This window comes from Indicator indicator, chromosome 21 (genome assembly GCF_027791375.1).
Source record: "Indicator indicator isolate 239-I01 chromosome 21, UM_Iind_1.1, whole genome shotgun sequence".
NCBI classification, from domain to species: domain Eukaryota; kingdom Metazoa; phylum Chordata; class Aves; order Piciformes; family Indicatoridae; genus Indicator; species Indicator indicator.
In genome coordinates this window covers 7,409,727-7,424,597 of record NC_072030.1, presented here as the reverse complement: position 1 = coordinate 7,424,597, position 14,871 = coordinate 7,409,727, and the positions used below count along the sequence as shown (strand labels likewise).

The 14,871-nt window shown below is 38.2% G+C and overlaps 1 protein-coding gene across 1 annotated transcript in view; it reads right to left on the bottom strand.

The window, feature by feature from the left end:
* The window catches only part of HIPK3 (homeodomain interacting protein kinase 3), a 49,519-nt gene that overhangs the window by 719 nt on the left and 33,929 nt on the right, over positions 1–14,871 (bottom strand). Inside the window, exons 3-14 of the mRNA XM_054390292.1 lie at positions 14,066–14,185; positions 12,150–12,236; positions 11,148–11,332; positions 10,239–10,398; positions 9,510–9,633; positions 6,325–6,446; positions 6,036–6,160; positions 5,775–5,936; positions 4,564–4,860; positions 3,594–3,734; positions 1,821–2,056; positions 1,427–1,554 (exon numbers count right to left, since the gene is read on the bottom strand). Of these exons, the coding sequence (XP_054246267.1) occupies positions 1,427–1,554; positions 1,821–2,056; positions 3,594–3,734; positions 4,564–4,860; positions 5,775–5,936; positions 6,036–6,160; positions 6,325–6,446; positions 9,510–9,633; positions 10,239–10,398; positions 11,148–11,332; positions 12,150–12,236; positions 14,066–14,185 (1,887 nt within the window). The remainder of the gene's footprint in view (positions 1–1,426; positions 1,555–1,820; positions 2,057–3,593; positions 3,735–4,563; positions 4,861–5,774; positions 5,937–6,035; positions 6,161–6,324; positions 6,447–9,509; positions 9,634–10,238; positions 10,399–11,147; positions 11,333–12,149; positions 12,237–14,065; positions 14,186–14,871) is intronic.

The following is a 14,871-nucleotide window of genomic DNA, read 5'->3' as shown; positions in this document are numbered from 1 at the left end:
GACAGTAAGAGATGGTAAACAGAACACAGCTTACTTTAATGCTCTTGCAAGAAAAAAAATAGAATTAAAAAAAAAAGATCAAATGCCATGCTGGGCTGTTTTAACAGAAATACCATGTATCACATGAGCAAGGTGCTTATTCCACTCTACTCAGCACTGGCTTGGCATCAATTGGAAGTGCTGCATTCAGTTTGGGCACCATAATGAGGCACAAAGAGGACAAATAGGAGAGAAATTTTAGAGGAGAGCAGGAAAAATAATAAACGGATTGAAAATATCTGAGACAACTAGGCAAACAGAAATCTAGGGCTATGATCACAGGCAGATGTGGCAACCACTAACAGTTATAAAGAGAAAGACTAAAAATCAATTACTCCTATTAAATGATGCAGACTTCAAACTACCCAAAGGACATCCACCGAAGGAGGAAGGATCAGTATAAATTTTTATGAGAACAACATTCAAAGCTTTCCGCCAAGAGGCTGAGGAGCTGCAGTCATTGAAGGGATTAAAAATTAATACTATGCTGATCATATTAAGGTTTGCTTAGAATTAATTAAACCAATCCTTTTGCATAATCATGCAGAAGGGGAGATTGTGTCAGCCACCCAAATGCTTTTTTCAATCTATACTATTCAAGTCATTTTTGGTAAAGCCTCTTATCTACATATAGCATGCTTGCGTTTACTCTTTAACTTACAATTTAGTATCCACAGTCACTGTGCAAGACTTACACAAATAGGTACTGCTCTTACATTTCAAACCCTCACAGTGTACCTCCAGATACCTAAGCTCAATGCGGCTACAGCTCAAAATTAATTAATTAGAAGGGGCTTAAACTTGCTACATGCCAACTTCAGTTCTCAGCCACCGCAGACACATTTACTATGTTGCGGGATAACAATAACTGCAGCTTTCAAATTAACTTGGGGTGTCTCCCAACATTAGATTGAACCACAATCTCACCCTCTTCCCCACCCTGCTTCGCAGCAGGGGTAAGAAACAGTTGGGTTTACTAAGCTCTGTCCCATCTCTGGATACTTAAACTACAAGCATTTGCTGAAACACAGCTGTAGTTTTTAACTGCACACTAGGAGCATTTGGATGTAGGGGAAAAAAATATGCTAACAGATTATTCAATTTTGTCTCATGCTTTGATTTTTGTGTAGGCATTGAAAATTTTCCCAGAGTGGCTTCTCTATCATTTTAAAAAATAGTCAGTTGCTTTAAGAAGATGACCAAGTGAAAGATATTTATGACTTGCTCAGTAAGCTGAAATCCACTTTTAAACATTCGAACACCTCTGTAGTCAAGCTGCTGCAAAGCTGCAGTTGCCAGTGACAACAATTGAAATAGTGAGCATTCAGCACATTTGGAAACTCAAGTCAGAAAAAAATACTTCATAGGTGAGAGTAAGCAGACATACCTGACTGAAGTTGATATGCTGCTGATGGAATGCTGATGTCAGTTTTTGCTGACGGTTTCCTACAACAGAAGACTGGTTTATTCTTCCCAGGACAGACCGACCCTTCTTCAGTGGCTGGCTCATAGCATCTTTCAAGATACAAATGAACAATGTTATGTTTTTGTTGTCACTGTTCTAACAGAAGTTAGACAAAATTTCATTTATTTCACCACATAAGGAGAAATAACAAAATAATACACTAATTAGGGTAAAAAAAAAAAAAGTGGAAGTGTTTATTACACATCAGCAGATGTGTGAGCAGGCCAAACCCTTCATATACTTCAACTGAATAAATATTCAAATGTCTATTCTTATCTATTGCTATAGAAAGGAAAAAACACCTGAACTAACTTACCTGTATTCACCATATGTTCATTAAGCTGTAACCTGTTCTCAAGTCTCATCGGTGGCACCACCACTGTGCAAACAGCTGATTTGGTTTCAGGATTAACTGATGCTCCTGCTTCCTTATTATTATTGGTATTAGCTACAAAACCATTTTCCACAAATGGGCTGTCATGTCCTGAAGAGTCTGAAGTTGGGGAACCATCCACTGTATCACATCCACTTTCCTGTTCATCATCTGACATACTATCAAAAAATAAAAATATTGCATTGAAGCAAAAACATTTTCATCCTACAGATGAATTTTATTAAAATACTATGTTAAATTTATAGAGGTGGAACTACTCAAGGGTAGGTAGTAACATTACATTTTAATTACACAAGCACAGACATTCAAATGGCAGGTCAATATTCAAACTCATTCTACTCAAACTGCTAAGTTCAGAGAAAGGACATAGGCATCTAAGCTGAATTAGAAGTTAACTCAACTTGCACTCACTTTTAATTTTTTTTTATATAATCTTGCCTTTATAGTCCACCTTTATAGGGTAAATAAAGGGTTGAAGAAGATTATTTTTCTTCCAGAATGAAAACAAAGCTCTCCTGATGCTGATGACACTAGCCAAGAGAACATACTGATCTAGTTTCCTTCTAGAAATCAGCCAAATACCCAGAGCCTGCAAAAAGCCATCCCTGCGGCCAGCGAGAGTCAGGATGGCATAGAGATTGCTGAGGAAGCAATCTGCACAGTGGCAGGCAGCTCCCTCTCATCTGCATATCAACCACCAGCAGTTATGCTAAACCTTATCTGCTGGAAAAAAAGGTCTCTCTGAAGCTCCTCTGGAGAGCACTACCTGTGTGTGACCGATGGATTCTTCTAAATGCGTTTAGACGAAAGAGGCAAATGTGAGTTTCTCTTTACAGGGTGGCTATGTGGGCACTGGTGGTCTGTGAAATCCCTGCTGGTCAAACGGGGCAAACTCATTCATTCAACCACTCCTTTTAGCAAAGCAGCTGGAAGGGGAAAAGAGTTGGAAGGACCAACTCATAATAATGGCCTTTGCTAACATTTATTGAAGCTCTGTGCTTGTGCCAGAAGAAGGGCTAAGAAGATGATTAAGTGTCAGCTGCCAGGAGTGAGACCAGAGTCCAAGCAGTGGAAATAGAACCAAATACCTTTTAGGCAGCAAGTAGTAAACAGCCTGGGAAAGGACATTAATTTACAATGAGGTATTCTTCCAGAAAAGATATTAACCTCATTTATGTATTATTCATCACACAAGCTAAAGGTACCATCACAGACCCCTCACTAACAGCAACAAAAAAGAAATTAACAGAACACCAAAAGGATGCCAAAGTTGCTCATGCACAGGTCGTTTTTTGGTTTTGGGGCATTTTTACCCTCCTTATTTTTTTGAGGGGAGAGGACTTTGTTTATGGAAACAGGATCATTTATAGATATATAAATTATCATTTGAAAGCATCAAGCCAGGCAGGCCAGAATTTAAAACTGCCTGGCAGTTCTATTTCCTTGTCAATACATGCATATAGAATCTTCAATTAATTTTAACAAATTTATATAGTCTATATAGTGTTCAGAAAATTTCTGATGTTAAGAATAAGAGAAGAACAATCTATGCTAGGCCCATATATTAAAATTTTTAAACACAGCATTTCAGCTCACCAGCTGCCAACATAATGAACCTCCCGTATTTTTTAGTAGAAACAGAATATGCTGGGGACTAGGATCTTTGTTTTTATTGAAAGGAGCACAACTACTTACCTGTTGGATCTCTTGCAAGGAGATGGACTAGACTGTCCTGAGGAGCTAGTACTCAGAGTGCTATCAGGACTGCTAAGAGAACACACACGGTCAATGTTCAGGGTGTTCTGGCAGGCTTCACAGTCAAGGCTACCTTTACACCTGCCACACAAAAAGAAAGTGAGCAAACACCACCTCTAACTTGTTCTTCCCACACACTACTGCCTTAGGTATCATTATGGAATAAAAAGGCCCCTTAAACGTAAATTGATATCCAATTCCTTATTTCATTTACATCCAAAACAGATTTCAAATCTTTTCAGTGTTCCTTTAAAAATTCTAAACATGCGTTTTCTGAAAACTACTAAATAATCTTTCTACTGGACGAATACTAAAACAATCAGATAAAAGGTTTATGCTGCAACAGTTCAGAGCCCTGAAACATTTAACAAAATTCAGATTTAAAATACAAGTTCCTCTTGTTCAGAAACATTACAAGTAAAAAGTGAAATAAACATTACACTTTCAAGGTTTCATTTAAAACGATACCTGCTTCTTTGATAGCTTTGTGAAAGGAAACACCTTTGGGGGACCATACTCTGCACCTGCTCTTATACCCAAACACACTTCATACTGATAGAGAATTTTTTTTTTTACCTGTATGTATGTAATACTATCTACTGGATGCTAGAATTGATTATACACAGAGTCAGATGACTACCCTTCAACAAATAAATAGGGTATGACAGTATGAAGAAATAGACCTTAAGGTATTCTGGTTTGAAAATGTCTCACATACATAGATTAATGACATAAATTTCTGAAATTATTCTTCACTTTCAAATAATAGACTGCTATAGAGTTAACTTCTTAGCAAAATGCAGTTAGAAGAACATTGTCTTTTTTTAACTCAGACTCATTAAATACAGTGGCTATGACAAGACAACTCCAGTTCACTAACACCTTAGTAAGGGGAACCATGGATTCTTACTCTCTGAGTGAATGTGTTCGCCCTACGTCGTCTTCATCCGTGTCACTGCTGATGGTGATCACGCTGACTGCTGGGCTGGGGGAACTGGTGATGAAGATAGCCTGGCGCTGTTTGGTTGAAAGAGATGAATCAGGGTCCAGCCTGACCGATGCTTCACAACAGTTACTTTCCTGTCCTTCTGAGTTATGATTGTCCTGTGCTTCTATACAACTTATTCTCTTTACAGCCTTCAGGTTAAGTATCTTTGGAGATATAAAGGCTGAATTTTGGATATTGGTATTTTGTAACACATTGCTCCTGTGAAGAAAACACACCATTTGACACTGAGTGAATCTCTATAAAGAGACCTGAGAACTACTATTTTCAACAGAAAACAAAGCAAGCAGTGTAGGCTAACCCACCAATTTTCTACACTAATACAGAGACAAACATAAAACCAGTAATCAATCATAAATACCTGGCATAGATGATTTCAGAATTTGTCAAAAAAGCCCAAACTACTTAATAGCCAAGACCAAAATTTGCAACAATGCTGAGAACAATACATTGAAAATGCCATTTTCTTATAAATTAAACAAAATAAATTAAAATACCACTTGGGTGAAAAGTAAGCAAACAAAACCTGTCCAGATTTCTTCCAAAGATTCTTTCTGAAAACAAAAGCTGGTACCTTCCAGGTGAAATCCTGCTTAATGCAAGACTGTTGACATTGTCTTTTGTAACCCACACTTTCTCCTTTACTCAGTATCCCATACCTCTGCAAATACACCATTATGGCAGTGGGGCATATTTCCTTCAGAAAGCAGCTATGCCAGTGAAAGAATAGCCTTAAGATGATTGCAAGGCACACTGCTACCCTGTTATACAGTATCTCTTTGAGTTGTCTAAACCTGGTATGTCCTCAAGCACTTAACCTCAAGGAATGTTTCATTAGGAGCTTCCTCAATATATACTCACACTTTCCCAAAGGCTGTAAAGACAACTTTGATATTGTGATAAGCACATACAAATCAACAGGAACTAAAACCTCTCACTATTGCAAGTCTTTTTTCATCTAGTCTGTAATACCAAAATAACTTTGAAAACTCAGGGCAGAAAGGCAGATTTTCCCAAAGACCATTTAAATATGATTGTTGCTAACAAAAATACCCTTCTTCAGCCTGTTCCTCTGCTCACTGAACAGCAACTACAGTTAGAAATATTCCACCAACCTGTTCTGACACAGTTTGTTCCTCTTGGTAGCTGCAGGCTGAGGCCACACAACATGTGCAATGCCCACACTAATTGGCTGAGGGGCAGACAAGGTTATCTGATGTGTTAAAAGAGGCTGTGGTATCATTGAATTGTAATGGGTGCCCTGGGTAATCATCTTCCTGAGGAGAAATAAAGCAAGTTTAAATTGCAAGTCATTTGCATCAGCATCCATATGAATCAAAGCCGTTAAGGTATTGAACAGAAATATGTGGACTTACCCCCAGTCTCCAAGCCTCTGTGGGCCAGCCACAGGATCAGAGGCCAGAGATGTAGCAGGAGCTGCCACCGGTGCTACTTGCTGCCATGCAGGAACCAGTATCTGATGGGTGGGATTCGACCACGTCTGTCATGAAGCAGAGAAGATTTCATGCCACGGAGAACTAATGAATTTACATTAGCTGCTTGTAGTTCAGCACAAAACAGGAGAGAGACTGCAACAGAGCTCTACAGGACAAAAAATAATTACTCACAATAAACCAAGATTTTTTTATTTTAAAATAAGCCAACCTGAGAAAGGAGTCCTGCTTGGATCTGTAGGGGCTGAATTGCGTGGGCTTGGGTCATCAATGGAACTGCATTGTCCACTCTCAGGGAGAAACTGGTAGGCTTACTATGGTTTGTAGGAATTCCTATAAGGGGAAAAGCACATACCCAAGCTTTAAGCAAAACACTGATCTTGCACATATTTTCTGAGCAAAACACAAACATACAGGATAATTTCATATATTTTACTGTATTTCATTGATGTATTTATGATCTGATTCTGTAATTCAGAATTGCAAGCCAAATCAACATCAAAGGTTTTTCTGCCTTTACTTAGCTGCACAAATATTGATGATATAATTCCCAGAAATAACTGTCAATAGCTACTATTTTGAAACAGACTGCTAGGAAGTGGAATGACTCTGGCAGAACGTTCTGCAAAGCTAAGCATTTACTCTATCGCAAATCACATTAAAAGTATTTGAACGAAGCAGACAAAAGTAAGCAGAATTGAATTTCAAAGCTTCTCACAACAGATTCCTGCACATCTCATACTCTGTGTTTCCAGCTAGCTGAAAGTCATTCCTCTTAGCTTTCATAGCTGGCAATGCCCCATAACTCTATTCCTTTCATCAAAATAATTCCAACAGTGCTATACTTGGCATATTACCACATGAGCATAATAAGAAAAAGATGTGTGACATGCTCTGTATAGATCTTGTTACTGTCAAGGGAAACTAACAGAGCAATGCCACAATGTTTACTACTAATTTTTGACATAATGATGTCCAACTAAAATGAAAGAAGATTGTTTTTTTCAACAGATATTGCAACTGAACAGCTACACCACAAGAAAATACTGAGTAGGGAAATATCCTGATCTTCTGACTGCACTTTGTGTCTTGTTTTAGCCAAAGACTAAGCAACGGGTGCTCATAAGTAGCTACTAAGGAACTACTAAACTAAAGATTAAAAGTGGATTTGTTGTTTGGGGTTTTTTTAATCCTTACAATAAAGGATGAAGGAAAGCCTTCATCTGATGTAATACTGTCATGTCATAACACCATACCATGTTATAACAATGCAGTCCAAAGCTTTTAATTCTGAAATGCTGTTGACTAATTTTTTCCACACAGCCAGCTAGAACAGCAACATTACTCTGCCAGAAGTAGCAAGACTTTACACTTCAAATACTCGACAGAGCAGCCAAGCACAGAAATCTTGAAGCAGTGCCAGATATCATTAATATCCCTTTCCCTCTGTGCCAGCAACTCAACTTGTCACCTATGTGATGAAGACAATATATTCCCTTCATTCAAGCTGCAGCAGAATTTAAATTTGAAACTTTATCATCATACTAAGAACACAGGATACAGATCATAGGTAAAGCACTTGCCTTCACTAATTTCATTTCTACAATCACTTTGTTCATCTGGGTATAGTGAAAAGAGTAGGGTTTTTAATTATAGATATTATACTTAATTGTAAATAAAATATGTCATTACGAATATTTTTAATTGTGTAAAGCACCTACACAATTTAAATAAGAAATTACTTAGCCATACCAAGTGCTCAGAAGGTAACCTCTAAGAAGCTCATACAGCCTCTGTAACTCTGCACAGTGAATACTTGGAGCTTTCATGAGTTTCCAGAACCTAAGATAGATGCAGCAGCCACAAATAACATTGCTGATAAAGTTCATTGTATCTGTCTTTGTCTAAAGAGATAAAGACTTCCTGGACTCTTAAGTTTAGGTTAAAAGTATTTTAGGTGTTGTCTTTTTTCCCCAGAGTAAATCTAGTGTGATTTCTAGAAGGTCAAAATTCAGAGGGAGAACTACGGAGGAGTTTGAAAATCATTCTTAAAAGCCCCTTCCTATAAACTCTGTTATTTCAAGATCTGGTCTCAACATGAAGCTGATTATCACCAAGCCAAGAGAAATTGCCTCTTAGGCAATGAATAATATAATCAAGCTAACATAATAAGTGAACAGTAAAAACCACCTCTCCCTGTCCATAAATGACTATTACCAGGATAAGAAAGGCTGGGTTTCATCAGCTCCTCCCTGATCAGCCCATTATAAACAGAAAAAAGCACACGATTTGCTTGATAGGCTCTGAGATGTAAATGCAGTTTTAAGGACTCCTCAAAAAAAAAAAAACCAACTACATTTCCATGATGTAAATGTATTTGTGTAAGGAAACTGCATTACTCTGGGTTCTTCTAGAGATGCATATGCTTATTTGGTCATTTTCTACACTGCAGAAAGATTTCTCTGCTAGCATTTCCACCTTGCAGCCTTCCAAATGTTTCTGAGAGTGGAACTCCCAGCCAATTAACTCTTTCAATAAATACAAAAATTGTGTGTTTATATCAATCTTATCCTTTGTAATACAGGAGAGTTTAGCCAAGCTGCCCTTTCCTCCTCACATCATAATGCAATTAAAAATAGCAATGTTTTGGTTGTGTGTTTTTCAGCCATCAGAAAGCTGCAGCAGCTCTATCTAGTTTCCTGGCTCATCATAACCATAGGAGAGTAAATGTGATGCTGTTTACATAGGCAGCCACATCCTTAAAAGAAGCCCCAAGTTTCCAATCGTTTTCTTAATCACAGAATGCCAATAAAAAACCCCAGCTGTATTATCCAGATTTATCACAAGGAGTGTTATATTTTCTTATCCTTAATCCTAGGATATCCTAGGGATATCGTTGGGGAAAAATAACAGCAACAACAACAAAAAAATCCCACAACCAAATCAACAAAAGAAAAAACCCAACACACACACAACCACCAAAGGAAGGAATATAAAACCATACCACCAGAAAAATCCACCACAACACTGATATTCCCTTCATCTCCTTTATTTCCTCTCAAACATTATTTCCAAACAGCCTCACTTCATGCTTCAGCTTTCACCTTGTGTCCCTCTATTTTATCCAGTATCTATACATATACAGAGATAACCCTGTGTGGGGTATATGAAGATGGGCTCTAGATAGCTTAAATCATTTTCTGCAGATGCTGATTTGCTACTCCTTTCAGAAAGGTGCAATGTAGCTGCATCTATCCTGTACATGTTATTTTTTAAATGATATAATTAAGTTCTTTTAACTATGCAGCTTAAGTGGATATAATGAAAGACTCACATGCTGCTAACAGACATTAATGCTCACATGTCGGGAACAGTAACGATTAGAGTTAAACATACCTTGAATAGCTGGAGGACATATAATCAATGCCTGTTGGAAAACATCACTGCAACCAAACTGAGCAGTTCCTGCCTGCAGTGGAATCCCTTGGTGCAAAATTGAATGGGCAGATGCAGTTAATGCCTACAGAAACAGATTCAATACAGGCAACATTATAAGTGAATCTAAATCTCTCACACATTTGTGAAACAGCTTGCACATAACAAACAACTAAAACAACGTAGAAAGATCAACATTTCAAATACATGTCAGAGGAAGTGATCCAGTTTGGCCACTGGAGGGCATTACAACACAGCACTGATGTGCTGCAGCCCTCCCAGTGAGTAACTTCATTCTGAAAGTACTGAATTCAATGGTTTAAGAAAACGTGAGGACTAAAATGAGAGTAAAGGCAGAAGATGTTGTCATTTAAGAGATACGCTTTCTTCAACTGTTAAATTAGTGAAACTGCATGACCTGAATTTACAATAATCACAGAATATTAGAGGTTGGAAGGGACCTCCAGAGTCCAACCTCCCTGCCAAACCCAGGATCATCTAGGGTAGTCCACACAGGAATGCACCCAGGACAGTTTTGAAAGTCTCCAGAGAAAGAGAGTTCACAACCTCTGTGGACAAACCTAAATAAAGAAAAAAAAAAAAAAAAACGAAAACAAAACAAACAAAAAAACCCCAAACAAACACCAAAAACCCCACCAACCAAAACCCAACCAACAAACAAAAGTTTACCTGACTTCTTACTGGACCAATTTTGGTAAAGCCTGCAGTCAAATTAGCTGCACTGCCTGAGGCAACAGGTCTCATAAGTGACGTTTTATTGCGATTAGTTAACTCGTAAGAATTTGACCTGCATTTGCAAATATCCATGATATGAAAACAGGACTTCACTCTATCAAAACCAAAGGGAAAAAAAAAAAGTAGTTTTAATTAGAATTTCTTGTTTTCGTAAAACAAATCCCCAGAAAAATGAACAAAAAGCCCACAATTCCCAGTTTCACAGAATGGCATCACCCAGGAAATAGGACAAAAAAGGACTACTGCTATTACTATGTTCACATCAAGCCTTTGCAATGCATATTTTAAAATGAAGAACACTGCTACTTCCTGCTCCTTACAGCTAGCACCATTTTCTAACAACTGTGTACAAGCAGGAAGGATACTAAAGTACATGGATGGAAAGATCTTTCTTTCAGCCTGCACTTCAAGGAATCCACTGTCAAATACACAATGCCAGAACTGCAAGAAAAACTTCAATGTATTCTACATTAACCAACACATGAAAGATGGTATTGGAGATGCTCATCTCTAGAGGAAATGCCTATCTTACTGCTGATAGGAAACTATCATTTTCACCCCCAAAATCAAGCCAAACTTCCTGCAGTGTTGGGAGTTTTAACAACTAGGCATAAAAATGATAGCTTCGAAATCTACTGCTCTAAGTGGTACTTTTCCATCTTTTCAGAAAAAAAAACGTATTCAGGTTCCTTGACCAAGCAAGATGAATCTCATTCTGCAAGCACTCAAAAGAATTCTCTATGACATTACAAAGACTGTTTTCCTTGATAGCAGAAGCAGCAACACTTATATATATCAAACATTACAACAGAGAGATAGAAGTGTTTTGTGTGTGTTACGTACTGGTTGCTATGAGAAAAATCAAGGAGGTGCTTCATGGTGACAAAAGAATGGTTAAGGGTCTCAGCTGGAGTGATTCTTAAATCAGCGTCAATGAGCAACATTTTCTTCAACAGACTGACAAACTCCCTCCTATCTGCTTTCTCTGCCAACAGGTCACTTCCTTCCAAGTCCATCACCATGTTCACCTGGCATTGAACAAAACAGTTGGAAGACATGTGCATTAATTTAGCTCCTTTTATTGCTTTCTACTATCAATAGCCAATGATTTTATCAAGCGGGGCACAGTGAATTTGCTAGTTTATCCCAGTACACTTGGCTTGGAATTAGTGTTATTTTCTGCACGCACACTATTCCCTTGCACTCTCCCTAGCTAAAACCCCTGCAAAGGCTTTATTCCTGTCTGGGACTTGTGATTCAAGACATAAATTTTGGCATAAGGATCTTTATATGGTCTAACTTCAGTTACAGAGACATCTTCAAAGAAACAATTTCAAACGTGTATTAATCCCAATCTTGCATAAAGATTCTTTTTTGAGGTTATGCAAAAGAACAAAAAAATTCCCATTGTTATTGACTAGAGAGTTATAAAGCTAAAGAAAAGTGAGGAAACTCACCTGTGCTTTAAAAAAAAAATACTTGGAATTATATTGTCAAAATAGCAGAATTATACTGGAAATCATATAGTTAAGATAGCAAGATCCACATGTGTTCTTTTTTTACCCAAATGGCAGATAAGGTAGAAGAGAAAGTATACATTATACATAAAATTAAAGAGTTTCCCTCACCACAGGGACAAATACCCTTGTTTAACACAAGCAATGACAGAGAAGATCTTTATACAAAGGGTTGACATAGCCAGACATTGCCCTCAGAGCAACATAGACAGGGAAGAATGCACATGACTGATATACAATAAACAATATTCCAAAAAAGCCAGTAAAATGTTTTAAAATCACCACTCATTCATTCCATTTTGCAAAGGAAGAAAGTTTTAATACTCACATGCACTATATCATCCAAACTGTTGAAAATATACTTTCTGGCCTCTTTAGACTTCATACCTGTCTCTGCCTCATGCTCTTCCAATGTCTCAAAAAAGAAAAGGAAAGTTGAGATTAGAATTTGACAACAAAGATAATTTGTAACAATGAAGGAACTTTACAGATTGATTCACCTACAAAAAAAAAAAAGAAAACTTTGGGGTTGTTTGTTTTTTAATCAATTCAGGTGTATATTTGTGTTCTGATTTACTGACTAATTCCATTTTCTGAATCAAAATCCAAAAAACTACTAAATTTCACGTCTGGCTGATCACAGTACTGGGTTACAGTAAATGGTTTGCAGGCTGAAAGCCTGCAAAAAAATTGTTTAATGAAACTCTCTCATGTGTTTGTGTTTTTACATATCCCAGGTTTTCTATAATTTGTATCTTACTCATTTCCACAAACTCAGACCCTTAACTCCAAACGGAATCATGATCACAATTGTAAAATACATTTTGAACTCCCCTGGCAGACGCTGTTCAATTTCTCTTAGCTTTCTCTTTTATTTTTAAACTTGTATTCCTTCACATACACAACATTTGGTGCAAGTATTTTAAATATTGAAGTACAAAAATAAATCCCAGAGAATGAACACTATCACCCCCATCAGCAACCTATGAGCTGGAATGCCACTTTCTGCTACAATTTTCCTCTTTCAACACAGGTATCACTACTGGGTTGGTGTTGCAAGAGGCAAGGCAGGATTGCAGGTGAGGAAATAAAGTTAACATAGGGATTGCAGAAAAGTTTCCAAAATCAGCTTGGACAAAAACTACGAGTAATGACCAATGGTCCATAGTAAAACTCTTTTCTTCCCCCAAAACAGCATATAGTCTGATACATGAGAATTGACCTCTGCAAGGCAAGCTTCTGAGGGTGGGCTGTTTGCATCAAGAACTTGTGTGTGTTCTCTGATACAGGGAAGTCCGAAGCAAACTGTCACCTACTGATGAGCTGCCTGAAAACCCAGAATACGGGAATATCAGGATGGTGTGATGGGAAAATCCTGACACCACCTGCCCCCACAGCAGCTCCACAGCCCAGCGTGCACTCGGATTTACCAACTCAGTGGGCAGGGTTACGCAACTTGTGCTTTGAGCTCGTCAGCTGTTTGTTACTGCTCAAGTTTTATGTCAACTGTAACTGCTTCCCGACTCCCCAGGGGGGTGAAGCTGCACCATGAAGCAATAGAATTAAAAAAAAAAAAAAAAATGTATACACACACATATTTGCATAGGAAATTAAAGCTCTGTTTATGGCCAGCGTGCAATAACGCATCTTACAGATACAAATTGAGAAGACCATAGAAGTACATCTTCAAAAAAATACTTCATCTGTTTTAATTGTATTGCAGCTTTCAGGGAATGAGCTGTACACAGACATGTTGTTTCATACTCTCTTTCTCTCCTAGGAACTTCTGATGCTGATTCCAGTTTTGAACAAATTTTGACAGAGAAATTTGGGCCTTACAGACAAATTATTTGAAGTGAAAAGTAGTACCTGATAAGAAGGAAAGAAAAAATAAAAGAAACAAACAAAACAAAACCTAAAAACAACCCAACAAAGAAACTCACAATTTATTCTCTGGAGAGAAGAGGCTTAATTGGAGTTCTCCACCTCACAACTGTGCACTGGCCATTGCACAGCCTGGCAGCTGCACCAAACCTGCCTCTGGCCTAGCCAGTGGGAGAAAATGTGGGCATGAGCTTGAAGCACTGCCTTTGGGGGACAGGAGAAACGGGAGGGATACAGAGTGGGAACTGACAAACACAGGAGCAGCAGAAGGGAGATGATGGTATTGCAGTGAATCTTGGCCCCTTTGGTTTCTCTGCTCACAAAATAACATGCTGTTTTCTGCTACGTTTTACTGTTTACCTTTAATCTCCAACTAGAATATGGTGCATCCGTTTCTCTACAGAAAAATCTTGCAGTTTTTGTTCCCATGCTTAATAACTGCTCTCCTGGCAACCCTTGAGTCTGTGAAATGTAACGAATCTGAGAAAGAAAAAAACAAAAACATGGGGAATAATTTATCTCTGATTCTCAAAATCCGAGACAGTTAAAAACTTGCCACTTCATTTGGAATATGGCAAAATCAACCACCGTCAGAGCACTACAGTTTACAAAGGAGAGGAACCAAACCCTGGGTGCTTGACACTGCTCTCTCTCAGAGAAAGCCATACATAAACAAACCTCTGAAGTGACCTATTTAAGCAAGCTCTTAAAGTTGGGTCACAGAAATGAGGAGCTGGGGAGAGCAGCTGTTATTACCTTCTCAATCCATTCCAATCCTAAATGTAATTTCATCCTAAACAGGAAAATTAACAGAAATGCTTGCCTACAGAAGTCAGATTTTTTTTTTGGCATACTCTTACTATACAGCTCTATAAAAATCCTTCCCCTCTGATGGATCTTACTGATGCTTATAAATATTTGAAGGGTGAGTGTCAGGAGAATGGGGCCAGTCTTTTTTTAGTGGTGCCCAGTAACAGGACAAGAGGCAACAGGCGCAAACTTGAACGTTGGAAAGTCAATCCAAGTATCAGGAAGAACTTTACTTTGAGAGTGATGGAACATTGGAACAGGCTGTCCAGAGAGGTGGTGGAGCCTCCAAACCCACCATGAGTGCATCACTCAAAGCCCACCTGGATGCTGTCCTGTGCGATCTGCTCTAGGTGATC